Raw genomic sequence first — 14,766 nt, forward strand, 5'->3', positions numbered from 1 at the left:
GGACCCAGATTTCCTGTCTCTCACTCTCAGGCTCAATCTGCTACTGTGCAGCAGCCGCCTTATTTATCCTACCTCATGCTTCGTTAGAAGTATGAGTAGATGAATTTCCTCTTCAGGGTGTTAATATGCTGCAGCCTTCTCGCATGTTTCCTCTTGCTGTTTCAGGCAAATATATATGCTTGCCACTGAATATTTAAGAAACATCATGAGGAGGTCACATGAAAGTTGTATCTAATCCTCTCTTCTGCACTGACAGTGCTTGGCAGTGGAGGGCTAAAGGAGGACAATAGAGCCCAGAATATTGAAGAAGTCCCCAGAAGTACCAAGAGCTGCTCAGCCTGACCTGTTAGAGTGAGGTGAGCTCAGTCATCGGCCACTCTGCCACACAGACCAGGCCAAAACTGGTGTCTAGTGTGAGGAGATGTGCCACCTTCCTCTTTAAGTCTGTCTTCTTTAGTCTTTCCCTCATGCAGTGTCTTGGTCAGCGGTACATGGTTAGCTGGCTATAGGCTATCTAAAACAGGAGAGAACAGGAGAGGATAATTTCCAAGAGTGTGGACAATCTCTTTGGACAGGCTTTGTAGCCTGCGTCCTGTACAGCAGAACTGCAGTGCTTGTGAAGAATTGGCAGCCTGAGTATCCCCTTGGGAAGCAGAGTTCAGCCCTGGTGATTTGTTTCTAGGTTTACACAGACGGCTTTCCTTGTACCCATCACCTGGGTGTGGACATGTATCAGCAGATGAATGCAGTTTTGAGCAGTGCATCCCTGGATAAATCGAAAGCTACCTACTTTGTCTGTTCTTTTGGGGGAGGCTGGGAGTTGCAGTAGGTTTTCCAAATAGAATTGCTGTGTTACTTGTCCATGTGCTAGAGGAGGTTTAGTGAACTGCCATCGGTATCAAATGTCACTTGTCATTCTGACTCTGAGAAGTCAAGCAGTTAAGTTGTTTGTGTTTTGTTGGGTTTTTTTTTAATTTGGAAGGTATAAAAATAAAGATCCTGAACAGCTAATTCCTCTGGATAAGCGCTGATTATCCTACACCACAGCACAGAGGATATTCTAGAAGAATTTGTGCGATGGCAGGGCATCAAGCAAAACCTAAGCACATATGCATTTGCTTTACAGCCTTTTCTCAAAGCTGCCTCCCTTCTCTCTTATCACTTTCCAGATTCAATTGCACTGTACCTTCTGCTCTGCCTTATCAATAAAGAACTGTCATCACACATCGCTGTCAAAGCAGAAGAGCAAACTGTTGTCAGCAGATATGCATACAGCAGCCCACTTAGCTAAAATGACATTCCCAGTCAGTCCTTGGTAACCAATCCTTAGAGAAAGTTGCAGGAATCAGTTATGAAACACTTGATAGATAAATAGGAATATATAGGTAAACAATGAATTAATAAAGCACTGTTAAAAAAATTCCTGTAGCTGTTTCAGTATCTCTATTCTGTGGGAGAGAGTGACGAGTAAGCCTTTTATTTTTTAATGAGAATTTATTTTTTCTACTTAACAAACTATAGTTGGTGATTAGATGCAGTGATTACACTGTCTTACATGGAATTTTCCTTTAAGTGGTTGCTCAAAATAACAGACAGCTGCAAGAAACTTCAGGTTTGTACTGGTGAAACTGTCCAATTGCCACAGAACTTCTTTCTCTGTGATCTGTGCAGTTGGATTTATTTTTTTTTTTTTAATCCAAATGACTGAGCTGGATTTTTCTTTTATTGCTGTTTATAGGAAATGTGCTATTTGTCCCATTTTAACATATTCCAATAGCTACCCTGCACATTGAATTCCTGACCACAAATCAACACAGTAGCCATCTAATTACACTTTTTATCTTTCACTATTTAGTAAAATTTTTAAAACCGTCAGCAACTGAAAATTATCCCCTTAAAAATTTCCATTCCTGTCTTTGATTGACACATTCACCTTGAGCTAAACGTGTTTGACTGTAGCCAAATCAATCCATTCATCATGTGGCAGTGTACTGCCCCCAATACTGTTCCCCATTCATCCAATAAGGGAAAATTAAGATGGTGTATATATATACATTTTGAAGCAGCTACAAATACTGATGTTATCTAAGGATTTAGTCTGCTATCATGGAGGTCACTGAGACCTTTGCTACTGCTTGCCGTAACGGCAGGATCAAATCTTAGTCTCAATCCTACAAGCCTATAGAGACCAATTTTTTCCCTTGAGCATGGTCTGCAGGCATTAACTCCTATGAAGATTTTTGTTTATTTGCAATAAAGATCTGTGGCTTATTATGTTCTGAAATGACATAATTCACATACAACATGTATGTGCATGCACATGCATGTATGTGTGTAGTACCTGATGGATGCATAATAGAATAATCTTTCTAATAGATATTGCAGTTTATACTGTATTTGCATTTTTTAAACATAAGAATATTGAAAACCTCTCATCACATTTCAGGAAATGATATTTGGTCCTGTATGCCAACAAGGCTATCCTGTACATTCTGTTGTTAGTAAATAAAATAAAAGCACAGCACTATTTTACAAAAAGAAAGATTAAAGTGCGTAAGTACATAGATAGGTGCAGATCCTGCTGTGAGCTCCTTTGAAGCAGACATACTCTGTCCAAGATCAGGGAGAGCTGGTTTAAACAGCAACAATTCTAGTGCAAATTACCACTTCTGCTGGCAACACTTGGCCTTCCCATATGTACCTGGCCTAATCCCACAGACCTCCATGTACAATGTTGCTCTTAACATTGCACATGGTTTACAACTTTATGAGCCTGCAGAATTAGGCCCAAATTAACCAAGGTACCTTTGGAAGCAAAAATTTTCTTGACTGCCAGCTAATAAATGTATTCAAAACAAAATACATCCATTTTACATGCATCTATTTTCAGAGCTATGTTAAAAATGGACCTTGAGCAGACTTTTCAACAAAGAAACCAAAGGATAGGGAATCCACATTGTAGGGCAAAGTGATGTCACCATAGTGCGATGAGCTGCTAAGCAGGTTCCTTGGATGCATTGTTTGCCATTCTAATGTGCAATAACGATTATCTAGGTTTGTTCTTAATATATTTTTCTTTGTATAGCTGCGTATATAGAGAGAGATATAGCTTGCACGGGATGAAGATTCTTCAGAAATGGCTATTTCATCTAGTTCAGGGCTGTCAGATTAGCCGCAGCTCATTTCAGTCCTTTGAGTTTGAATTTATTTACAATATTTTGTGCTTTTGAACTTTTCCTTTTTGAATAATGTCCGAGAGAATTCCCCTACTGATTTACAGCCATGATCTTTTGGAAAATGTGATCATTTTGAGATGAGTAATAAAAGAGTTCTCTGTTTCCTAATACAATTTAATCAATTTGTGGATATTTTCTATTACGGCTCTAGATTAAAAGCTCTTAACAGAATGTCTAGATCACCCACATTGGCAGCTTGAAATAGTTCTGGCTGGTCCATCATAGACAGAGCAATTCGAAGTGCTGCCCAGATATTGCCTGATAGAGCAGGATGGGGAACCTGTTGTTGATTCCTGCTCTTTCTTTGCAAACTGAGAGCAGTGAGAAAATTGCTGACAGCCTCTCTGTAGGGGAGAAGAAAAAAGAAACAAGCAATATAATTTGCTTCTCAACAAGAGTAAAACTTTCTAAAGTTCTATGTGAGACTCAAGTATATTATTTTACAATGCAGTTCATCAGTCTCTTTGTGTTATTCTTGCTTGATTTTCTTTAAACAAGTGGACGTGGCTTGTAGTAATGCAGAGCCCAGTCTATTCATACATCTGGGGATATTGTCTTCCTTGCTGTGTAGCTCCCCTTCATCTTAACTGTCTTAAGCTGACAGTTGGGACCCTGGAATATCACCCTTGATTCCTGAAGGTTGTACCAAAAGTGTTTTTGATGGCATTAGCTACTTGAAGCAGTTTAACTGAAGTTCCCCTTATAAAGACAGGCTCTTATATTTTCTTTTAGAAAAGCTTTTAAGCACAGGACTAAGTTTAAGTGTGAGAACAATCCCACTGATTATAATAAGAGTACTTGCACTTAGCGCTAAAAAATGCTTAAGCGGCTAGCTGAATGAGCGATTTATTTTCTTTTGATAGACATTCAGCAGTTCTGTTACATAGAATTTGTGGAACAAGAAAAGTATCATTGCTTTTTTAGTACTTTGTAAAAAATAATTACAAAATTTTACAATAGCTGAGATTATTTAGCTATATTCTGATTTTTTTATTATTATTTTTGTAGATAGCTCCAGCTAGAAAACTGAATTTTCACTTGGTAGTTATTATCCCTGACTTTTTTGTTTACACATTTTTGTAACTTACCTGTATGCCCCTAGGTTTATGCAGCTTATCCCTAAATTGTATCTGGACCTAATGAAGCCAGGTTGTATTTCTAAAGCACGTGTGTAGGCCTCGACAGCTTCTTCGCTTCGATCCCCATTTGCTAAGGTTGCTCCAAGACGGTTCCATAATGTATAGTCCTGGTGAGAAAATGAGTTTTCTATTGTAGGTGTCAAAAAGGGACATAATAGCTTATTTTTGCTTGCAAAATAAGGAGGACTGCAGAAAATAACAGTATTGTATCATCTCTTAATTGACATGGAATGTGAGGTTCTGAGTCATGATTATAGGCAACTTTATATAACTAGTCCAATTAATCAGCATACAGCTAGAAATTGGACATGGACAAATCCGCTTCTAAATGGAACTATCTTGTAATTAACATTTCTATTTCAGGTATTAAAACTTTAATGGCTGAAGTGACATCTCATTAATAATAGCCTGATCAAGAGGGGAGAAAGAAAATGGCCTGTAAAGCTAAATTCTTAAAAATGTAAAAGCATAAAATGTACCTCTGGCCGAACAGTTAAAGCAGCACTAAATGCATCTATTGCTCTGTTAAATTCTCCATTCAGGTGGAAAAGAACTCCAAGTCCCGTCTGCAAGTCAGGGTCTATCATATCACCATTCTGGTGAGCGGCCTCCAGGTACAAATCCTTTACTTCTTCAAGTAATGAGCTAGACAAGAGTGAAAAATAACTTAAAGTTTCATCTTATAGTTCTTTACAAATATTGCAATATTGATTGCATAGCTAGAAATTAAAATCCTTGTAATGGATGTATCAGAAGTGATATAGTCCTAAAATTTGAAAATAAGCTTCTTCAACTTCATCATGGCAAAGATTTACTTTCAGGTGCTGTTGTAAACTCGTGTCTGGAATAAAAAAGTTCACCTATATAATGAAGAGAACAAGTCCTAAGAGGAGCAGCTGAGGGAACTGGGGTTGTTTAGCCTGGAGAGAAGGAGGCTGAGGGGAGACCTTATCGCTCTTTACAACTACCTGAAAGGAGGTTGTAGTGAGGTGAGTGCCAGCCTCTCTTCCCAAGTAGCAAGTGATAGGACAAGAGGAAACGGCCTCAAGTTGCACCAGGGGACGTTCAGATTGGACACTAGGAAATATTTCTTCACTGAAAAGCTTATCAAGCACTGGAACAGGCTGCTCAGGGAAGTGGTTGAGTTACTGTCCCTGGAGGTATTTAGAAGACATGTAGATGTGGCACTTAGGGACATGGTTTAGTGGTGGACTTGGTAGTGCTAGGTTAACAGTTGAATTTGATGATCTTAAAGGTCTTTTCCAACATAAACGATTCCATGATTCTTTGAAGTCTATGAACCCAAGTGAGATAACATGAAGGCTTATTAAAACTATTAAAATTGCATGAGTTTCTCAGACATAAAACAGTTCTTTCCTGGCAAAAATAGTAGTTATTCTTAAGAGGAACAGATCAAGTGACTAGCCAAGGCCCCTGAAGAAAGATGCCAAAATTTAAGACTTCTGTACCCACTGTAGGCTTCATAAAAATTTTGCAGTGACAACACCAGATGTCAGCGGGATGAGGCCAGAGTAGAATAACACGCTTAGCAACTAAGCAGAACTTGCATATTTTATTTTTGCTTATACTAAATTATCTTGTCAACCCAGGGCTTGTTAGTGATAAGGGTAAAACATAAGGCCTGGCTTCAAAATGACAAGCAGTGAGATAGCCCTAGAGTTTTAGTTCTATAAATCATGTTTATGCCTTTAATGACTTTATCATGCATCTTGAAATTCAGAGATACTTATTTATCGACCCCATGAAATCATGACAAAGGGCTGTCAACTCATGAATTTTTTTGTTATTTAAAATGGCTGCCAGCTCCCATTACAGTACGCTAGGCTGAAGGCAGATGAAATGACTATGCTGTCTCTGGTTAGAACCAGAACGGCTTTTAAACAAGCAGATGCTACTTCCCAATGTTTTCAGTTAAGTGAAGCTATGTCCCACTGTAAAATGGCTATAATTCATGGATTCGAGTGGCTTAGTTGGGGTATAGGAAATACGACAAATAGTAGGAAGAACAAACACATGTAGAGCCGGATATAGGCCTGGTATGGATTTGGAATGAATTTAAGAATGAGCATGCGGCATGTGGGAATACAGAGGCAGCAGACAGGGTCAGAGAAAAGTGAGGGGAGTTGAGAGGAAGCGTCTCTTTTTAGCTGGTTTGTTTTGGGTTTGTTTATTTTTTTTTACTTCCAGAGATGCCATAAGATATAGCCTTCTGTCGCTAAACCAAATGTCCTGTGTTAGCTTCCCACTCCTGACACTAGAGATATTGAGTCCTCCATCATAGGGAACAGGCTGGACTTCTACAGAGTAAGGGGGCACAGCATGCACCATCATTTCTAGTGATGTCATTAAAATTTCCACCATCAAGATTTACACTGCATTTACCTTTCATCTGATGTCTTGGACATTCTTCTGGTAAGTGCCGGGGACCCTTTTTTGCTTTTTACTATATACTTGTATTTTGGATTTTGCTTTATCCAGTTTCTTAGAGCTTGATAGGCTTCTTGTTGATGGCCAGTGTTAGTATAACTTACAGCCAGCGCCATCAGTGCTTTTAGGTTGTTTGGCTGTAGTTCCAAGCACCTAGGCAGAAAATAAGAATATATTGAGGGTTTTTTTAGCCAAACACAATTCTTGAATTCTTCCAAAAAAATTTTTGTAAAAAAAAAAAAAAAAAAAAATCATTTACACAAGTAAGATCTACCCAACAATACTTTTAAAGAAGGGACTTTGTCTTATTTTTCTGTGATAAGTGCATTATGCATACGTATACACACACATATGCATGCACATTGCTGTGCATACACACTTATGTACATAAACATATGCATAAAAGTTTTGTTTTCATCCTTCTGATTATGAGTAAATGTAGGTAGATTCACTTTTATAATATCTGTCTAGGAAACAAAGAACAGCTTTATGTAAATTCAAGTGAACAGCTCAATCTCGTTTGCAGCTATACAAGAAAGTATTTTGAAGACAAAATTTCTTCCATCCTTATGAATCTTCTCAGTCATTCTGAATTCTCAGGTTTTCTTTGATAACGCTGGAGCCAATGAACTCAAGTAGTCTTCCTATGGTTGTATACCATTAACTGGAAACAGAATCTAGTCTGTTTTATGAACATCACTGTTGCTTGTTTCAAAACTGCAGGGATGAGCAAACCCTAAATCAGGCAACCCCTTGGATTTCTATCCAGGTAAGATAAGAAGTTGCACATAAGTAAGTTAGAGTATCCTTAGGTGAAATGACTTGATGAGAGGGTGCTTGGTTCAAATGGAAACATGAAAACCCACTACAGACAGATAATAATAATGCTGATATTTTGGAACTGACATTTTACATACAAGCATACCGTGATCTTCACATCTCTATCGACCTAAAAATATTGTCAGTTTAGTATTCAGCAGCTGAATAAGAAAACCTCTTCATTAAAGGACAGACTACAGAAAATATGCCAAGTGGCCAGAATATCAACAAGGCACTTTATTTGCATTATGCCTAATTCATGTTTATCAGGCCATGTAACTTTTCTGTTGTGCAACTACTTAAATTACTAGATTAAATATTGCACTATTTAATAAAACAGAAATATTAATCACTAGTCATCCCTCTGAAGTCAGTGCTTTACTTAGTTAAATGAATGCTTCATGTTACAAGATAAGATTGACGTTAAATATACCTAAGCCTGCATTACCCAATACTCATCAGACCCCTCATTTAGCAATTATCTTCATCTACCTTTGGAGGGCGACAATGGCTGCTTGCTCATTTTCATTCTCTGCCTGTGTTATACCCAGGAACTGCCAGGCCTGCAAAAATAATCATCGTTATTTTTGTGTTATTTTGTTATATATACCCAACTGCAAGCAGAGTTACAACTAATATCAAAGTTAAGCAGAGAGGTGAGTGAAAACAGCAGATCTGTCTGGTACTAACTACAGATTTTTCTATGGTGTGCATACCAACAGTACAAATCAATGCAGTTTTGAATATCTTTGGGCCCAATAATATTTGTAATCAATGAATGCAAAGGTATTCTGTCAGTGTATGATCACATGCTGATTTCTTAAATTTGAGTTACTGTACATTTTAAATGTTGCTAGAATTTTATGGAAAATGGCGAAGAATAATTACTAAGTTGTATAGGTTTAAAGGATTCTAGAGGGTCTGGGGATTCTCTTTGCTTTTCGAAATACTGCTGCTTAATTTAATGTAGCAATAGACTCAAAGAGACCTAGATACTTACACTGCAAATATTTTTCATGTTTCACAGAAAACAGGCGTTAAATATATACTAATTGAAAACATCAATATTTCAGAAATTGATATAACTTTTAAAAATTTGTCAACATTCTTGTTAAATCAAAAATGTTCATCTTTTCAATAGCAGTGTTTAAAAGATAGTTTGAAAACATCAGGAAAAGAAGGAAAGGTTTGAAATATTGTCTCTTTTGAATGCTTTTAAATGACAACTTGGAAATACTATAATTTCAAAAGTAGATTCTCATCTTATGAAGAGCTCACCTTTATCTATTTCAATGCATACGCTATCCCAAAACCACTGTTAGCATTCAATCTATTTCAGTCTGTCATGACTAGCAAGGTTTGGGCCCCAAAATCATTCCATCATTGCATGCTAAAGGGAGTCCCCTTTTCCTTTATCAGTAAAAGGCACATGAGTGAATACCTCTGCATCATTGGGTTCTTGTAGAATAGCAGCCTCCAGGTATAAGATTGTAACTGGCAGGTCACCTTCTTTCATTTTTTTCAGTCCTTCCTCAAAAGCACCAGGCCAGTCTTTGAAGGGATTCTCAGTATGGAAATAATAACCCTGGAAAAGAGAGATAATGGACCCAAGATGAAGCACTGTAGCAAGGAATGGCAACTCTATAGAATTAAATGACTCACTATTTTCCAGCTGGAGGTAAACATCCTTTGTTCTGTGAAAATGCTGTGAGAACCCCCATGAAATTTCAATGAGAAAAAGTGTAAAAAGTCAGCGTCATTGGACCTTTATGTTTCTGCTCTCTCTTTTTTTTACTTTGGCTCTGAAGTTGTACTTACTGGTACTCATGTTGGGCTCTCCTGCTCCCATCAAAGATAATGGCAACAACTCACGCTGCCTGCAATAGCAGCAGAACTGAACCTAGCAGGAGCCCAGTACATCCAATTTGATGGTAAAGAGCACACATCAAGCAGCTGACTCCCTGCAGTGCTTGTAACCTGATGTCTCTTCAGTTAATACCCTGAAATCTTCAATTAACCTTCAAGATACAGAACAGCATTGCAAACACCTGAGTTTATTTTAGTATTTGTTTGAATGTTGCCTTTTTCTCTTCTTGCCACTGCAGTGTAAAGGGTGTATGCTAATACCAGTTACATAATATAAATCAAATTAAAACATACAATGGAGGGAATGAAGGAGAGAGACAGAATCTCTATCATTTCTATCCTCAACAGTGTTTAAATGTGCCAGCCCAGATTTTTTTATTTGGTGCTCTTCCTTAAGTGCCCATCTTCAAAAGTGCCCATAATCCAGCAGTTTGTGATCCTTTCAGCTGAATTCAGGCAGTGTGCAAGTCTAGATGTCTTCTCACTATGATAAGGTCTTTTAAATCTACCCTGCTTACAGGTACTTAAAGAGGATGAGCTTTTGGGGGTAAAATTAGCTTCCATGCTCAAAGAGTTTTCTTGGGTTCCCTTGAATAACTGAGGCTCATCTCAAAGTTTCACAGGAAGGATGTATTGTATTAAAAAACTTTGTGTTACCTTCTCAATGGTTGAGATGGTGACTTGCCCTGGTGCTTCCTGGTTCTCTGAAATCCAGTTTCTGCGAGCCATTTCTTCCCATTCTGCTTGCATTTTATCCCAAAACTCTGTGTCTGACTAGAAGAAAAAGAGGGGGAAAGGGGAGAAAATGAACAACAAAACTTTAAAATAAAATGGTAAGCTTTTAATTTCTTTCTAAGAGTGTTCTGCGTCTGGCAATTTTGCTGAGCAGTATTAATTCTAGTAATAATCATACCGACTGAAATACTACAGCTTATATTTGGAATTCCATATAATTAAATTTCATCTCTCATATTGGAATGCATTTCGTCAACAGAAAACTCTTTATCTCAGAGGCAACGTACGTTCTATTTGAAGCAGGATTTGCAGCAGCTTACACTGCATCTTATGGATGCTAACAGCAAATTGTTACATAAAATTTGAAGGAAGTGAATGCTGCTAGTCCCTGGCCAAAAAAAGAAAGAAAGAAAGAAAGAAAAAATCGACTAAGCATACATGCTAAAGAATAACAATAGATAAAACAGTTTAAAAGAGAACAAGGATCCCACTTTGGTATATTCAGCAGCATTTTCAACTATGTAAAAGAGTAATGGCAAAGCTTAGACAGAGGGTGTTTGCACAAGAGAATTAATACAAATGGGGCTTTTTGACATGGTGGAGAAATCTAAATATTGCATCATATACTGTGCTGGTGAGAGGAATCTATAAGAGATTATAAAATTGTACAGTAAGATTGACATTCAGCTCAGAGACAAGACGGGAAAATGCATATACAAGAGAAACAGAAATGATGAAACAAGAATGAGATTTAGGACGTGTAATGACTGGAATGAGGGAACCACTGTGGCTACTAGAAAATGATGCCAAGAAACAGAAATAGCATTAAAAAAAGAAAAAGGGGAGAATCCAAGTTAAGGTGCTATTTTTTCAGCCTCCACACATTAGTCATAAGCCCCGAAAAGCAGTTCCATAGCAGAATATATGCTCAACGAACAAGCCTTTGCAAGTTCTCCAGTTCCTACAAGGTCATGGCCAGAACTTCAGTGAACTGGCACTACTGAGGGCACAGTTTCTTAGCTTATTTATGTCAAAGACAACAGCACAAATAATTCTATTAAGGTTTAGACAGAACTATTTGAGAGTGAGGTGCTAATCAAAATTAACTGAAGATATTATAAACTGATCCAGATAGTTTTCTCTGAATCTTCATTACAAGACTGACTGCTTTGCTGCTGCTCCACAGCCAGGCATGATCTGCAAAAATAGAGCTTAGTCTGTGATTGCGTGACTTGCTACGACCCTCCTTAGGTACTTGGAAAAAGGAAAGCACAGACCATATCTAGAATGAGTCAGCAATGAGAACATTTGAGACTAGGTGTGAAGGATTAGGAGGACTTGCACTGGCTAACATTAGGTGTGGCTGCTGTAAATCATAAGGCTCTTTAAAAATGGCAAGGTGCATTCCCTCTCTAGAAATCTAACAGGCATTTCCCTTTGGCTCTTACTGTAGTATGTGCCTCCTGACATCCAGCCCTTTCTTCCAGGAGACTCAGAATTGTCTGACTTACACAATTACTGGATCTGTGAAGGTATCTGCTACCTTCCTCTGTGAACTAGGAAATGAACATGAATCATTCACTCATGGAGAGGAGATTTCACTCTTTGTAATAGAAGCATCAGAACTTGACAACTCTGTTACACAACAACTTCCAAGGTTTCAAAATTTGCTTTCATTCCAAATTTGAAGGAAATACAGTCTTTTAAATAGTTGTGAGATTGTGCTGAAATGTCCATTTAAGGTTTGAAAAGGCTAGGATAATGAATCAGATCGTACCCTCTTTTATCAGCCATGACCAGAGGCACTTGAATCCCTTAAACTATCCTGTTCAACAGATGTCTCTATCAACTATTTTGCATTCAGTGCAAATCTGCACTGCATTGAAGAAAAAATTACTTGACCATGTTTTTACTAGCAGTAATTTTGAGATTCAGGATGAGGTAAAGGAGTGGCAATTTCCCTTTCCTACAGATTAATATTAATAAAACTACTGAAAATTAATTAGCAATGCCTTTTAAAACAGATTAACTTATATAACTAATTATATAGAGGTACATATATATATATGATGTTTATATTAGAATTTTTGCTTGTATTTTTCCCCACAAAAATCCCTTAGGAATTAATGGTTTGGAAACAAATCACATTTCTGCAGATCGTAAGCAAGCATATAAGTGGGTTTAGGTCTTAAGTTCAAATTCTGCTGCTTAATTACATATTTATAATTCACACAGGAGTTCACTGTGTGCATACTCCACTTCAAAACCTAACAAATTACTATGCATTCAAGTAGCTGTGCTTAATATCTATCTATAGTGAGTCAAAGGTGGAGGAATAAGGCAATGGGGAGAAGACCTGCTTTGCTATATCTTCTTTCAACTCATCGTATGCTACCTGGACACAGGCCAGGACCCAACTGTTATTTTGCAACTATAAGCCAAGATTTGCTTGTTTGGGCCAAATGGGCTTGAGTCCCAGCTACAGCTTTCTAAGTACATGCAGCATGTGGGGTTTCTGAAACTGGTATGGCAAAGCTGCACTGAGCAACTGGATCATGCACAATAATGGCATCTGATAAAATGCTATAATACTGCTGTGACAAATAACAATGTCAGCAGCAGAGCAGTTTACTGTCCTTGAGGAAGAGGACTGTAAATATTACACAGTCTTTGTTAAAGGCCTAAATCTATTTCAGCTGTTGTTAGTAGCAATTTTTTCATTGACTTCAGTGGCAGGAGGGTTAAATTAATATTGAGTGTTTCTGAAAATCTGGCTTTGGATCAAGACTCCTAGAGCTAATTTTAACTCTATTTGCTATGCGACTGGTGCTAAGTACCTCAAAATATGTTTGCTACCTTAATGCTGGCGAATTACTTTGGATGTACCAAAAGTTTTCAGACCAGTTGAACACATTTAGCACGTTTTCAGATCATCTGCAGCAGTTAAGTGGAATGACAACCAGGAAAAATGTTCGTACCATCTGACTACTTCCAAGCAGAATATTCTGCATTTTGTCAAAGAGGCTATTTTTACTCTTAGTATTTAAAAATATGCTGAAGCAGTTAAACAAATAGGAGGCAAAATATTTTCAGGCTCTTTACTTCCTATGATACAGTGAAAGGGGGTGGGGCGGGGGGTGTACTTTCTGAATATTGCTGGCTAATTTCTAAACTTACCTATTTTCATAGCTTTTAGCATAGAATTTTGCCTGTCCTGTACTGCCAAAAATGAATTTGCAGTGTTCCTTCTTGACCAATGCATAACAAAGATAGGTTCTGTGGTTGTTTTCTTTGAATTACGGCATCGACATACTCTTCAATGTGAAGGACACAGTAAGTTAAACTTATGTGCTAACTATGTAAGATTTCCTTAGCTGATATATTCTCAAAACAAAATTTGAAATATGCCTTTTGAGTAAAGTTTAGAGATAAAAAATGTATATCAAGGCAAAGATTCCCATTGTGATTTGAGAGAGTACCAAATAAAATGCATCTGAATGACTCAGGCTCCTAGATCCCAATTTAAAATGTGGTTTAGGCAGCCTTAGGCACATCCTAAAGGGATGTTGAAACAGTGAGACAAAAATATCATAGGTACAGAACTAATACTAACCAGTATTCATGGGAACCACAAAGCTGATGGTTCTGAACTATGTTCTCCTAGGCTTGAATAAATTAATCCCATCTTTTTCCTACTATTGTAACATAATTTAGCTGTAATAGGTTCTGATGCTTCATAACAGTATATTATATGGCAGATGGCTCATGTGACATGGTGGTGTAAATAAAATGATGCTGAGAAGGACAGCTCAAAATTTCTTTTGCGTAAGCTCACAAAACAGCGTGGCATCTGCAGTTTAATCTCTACATCAGAGAAATGTGGAATAAGAAAATACCAAAATCGCTTTTTTCCATCTCTGAAACATTTCTCAGAAGTTTTTGTGTTCTTGGTTTCATTTTTATTTACTCTAACTCATTACCAAGAAGATGGTGGATGATGAAACAATCATTTTAACAGAATATAGGTACAGGATGGATCTGAATCCCCATGCTGGCATTCTTAAAAAAATCAAAAGTACCAATTTTTGGTAAAACACAGCTGATTATTAGAAAGATTACATTAAAACATACTTGGTATGGCACTTGGAAATCATGAAGACTTTAGGCTATTTGTGCTTCCCACACGTGTATAGCAAAGGGCTGAGTCAAAAATCAAGTCCAATTTCCAGAATGACAGAAAAGGTAGCGAAGTCTGCAAGCACCCAATCACTGCAAGTGAACCTGAACCCTCTCTCATGAAAAAGCTAATTTACTTACCTCTTTATTCTTAAAAGATTCCCCAATGGCATAGACATCTTTAAACCTTCTTAAGAAAGAATTACCTTGCAGATCTTCATTAATCTCAAAGTTTGAAATCTCAAAACCATTCCCAAAGCTCTAAAGTGAATACTGGGTGGAGGATAAAGTTTGGTGTCTTCATTTACTGAACTGTTAATTAATTCCTTTCGAACTAGGCCACAAAG

General features: G+C 37.5%; 1 protein-coding gene across 2 annotated transcripts in view; it reads right to left on the minus strand.

Moving 5' to 3' along the window:
• Positions 1 to 3,375: 3,375 nt before the first annotated feature.
• The window catches only part of PEX5L (peroxisomal biogenesis factor 5-like), a 41,793-nt gene continuing 30,402 nt past the window's right edge, over positions 3,376 to 14,766 (minus strand). For both annotated transcript variants that reach the window (XM_010572929.1, XM_010572928.1), the window contains 7 exons: positions 10,166 to 10,282; positions 9,084 to 9,227; positions 8,135 to 8,205; positions 6,779 to 6,976; positions 4,855 to 5,020; positions 4,325 to 4,482; positions 3,376 to 3,580 (listed from right to left, as the gene is read on the minus strand). In XM_010572929.1, the coding sequence (XP_010571231.1) occupies positions 3,376 to 3,580; positions 4,325 to 4,482; positions 4,855 to 5,020; positions 6,779 to 6,976; positions 8,135 to 8,205; positions 9,084 to 9,227; positions 10,166 to 10,282 (1,059 nt within the window). The remainder of the gene's footprint in view (positions 3,581 to 4,324; positions 4,483 to 4,854; positions 5,021 to 6,778; positions 6,977 to 8,134; positions 8,206 to 9,083; positions 9,228 to 10,165; positions 10,283 to 14,766) is intronic.

The sequence above is a fragment of the Haliaeetus leucocephalus genome, unplaced genomic scaffold (assembly GCF_000737465.1).
Source record: "Haliaeetus leucocephalus isolate CR32 unplaced genomic scaffold, Haliaeetus_leucocephalus-4.0 Scaffold362, whole genome shotgun sequence".
Lineage (NCBI taxonomy): Eukaryota > Metazoa > Chordata > Aves > Accipitriformes > Accipitridae > Haliaeetus > Haliaeetus leucocephalus.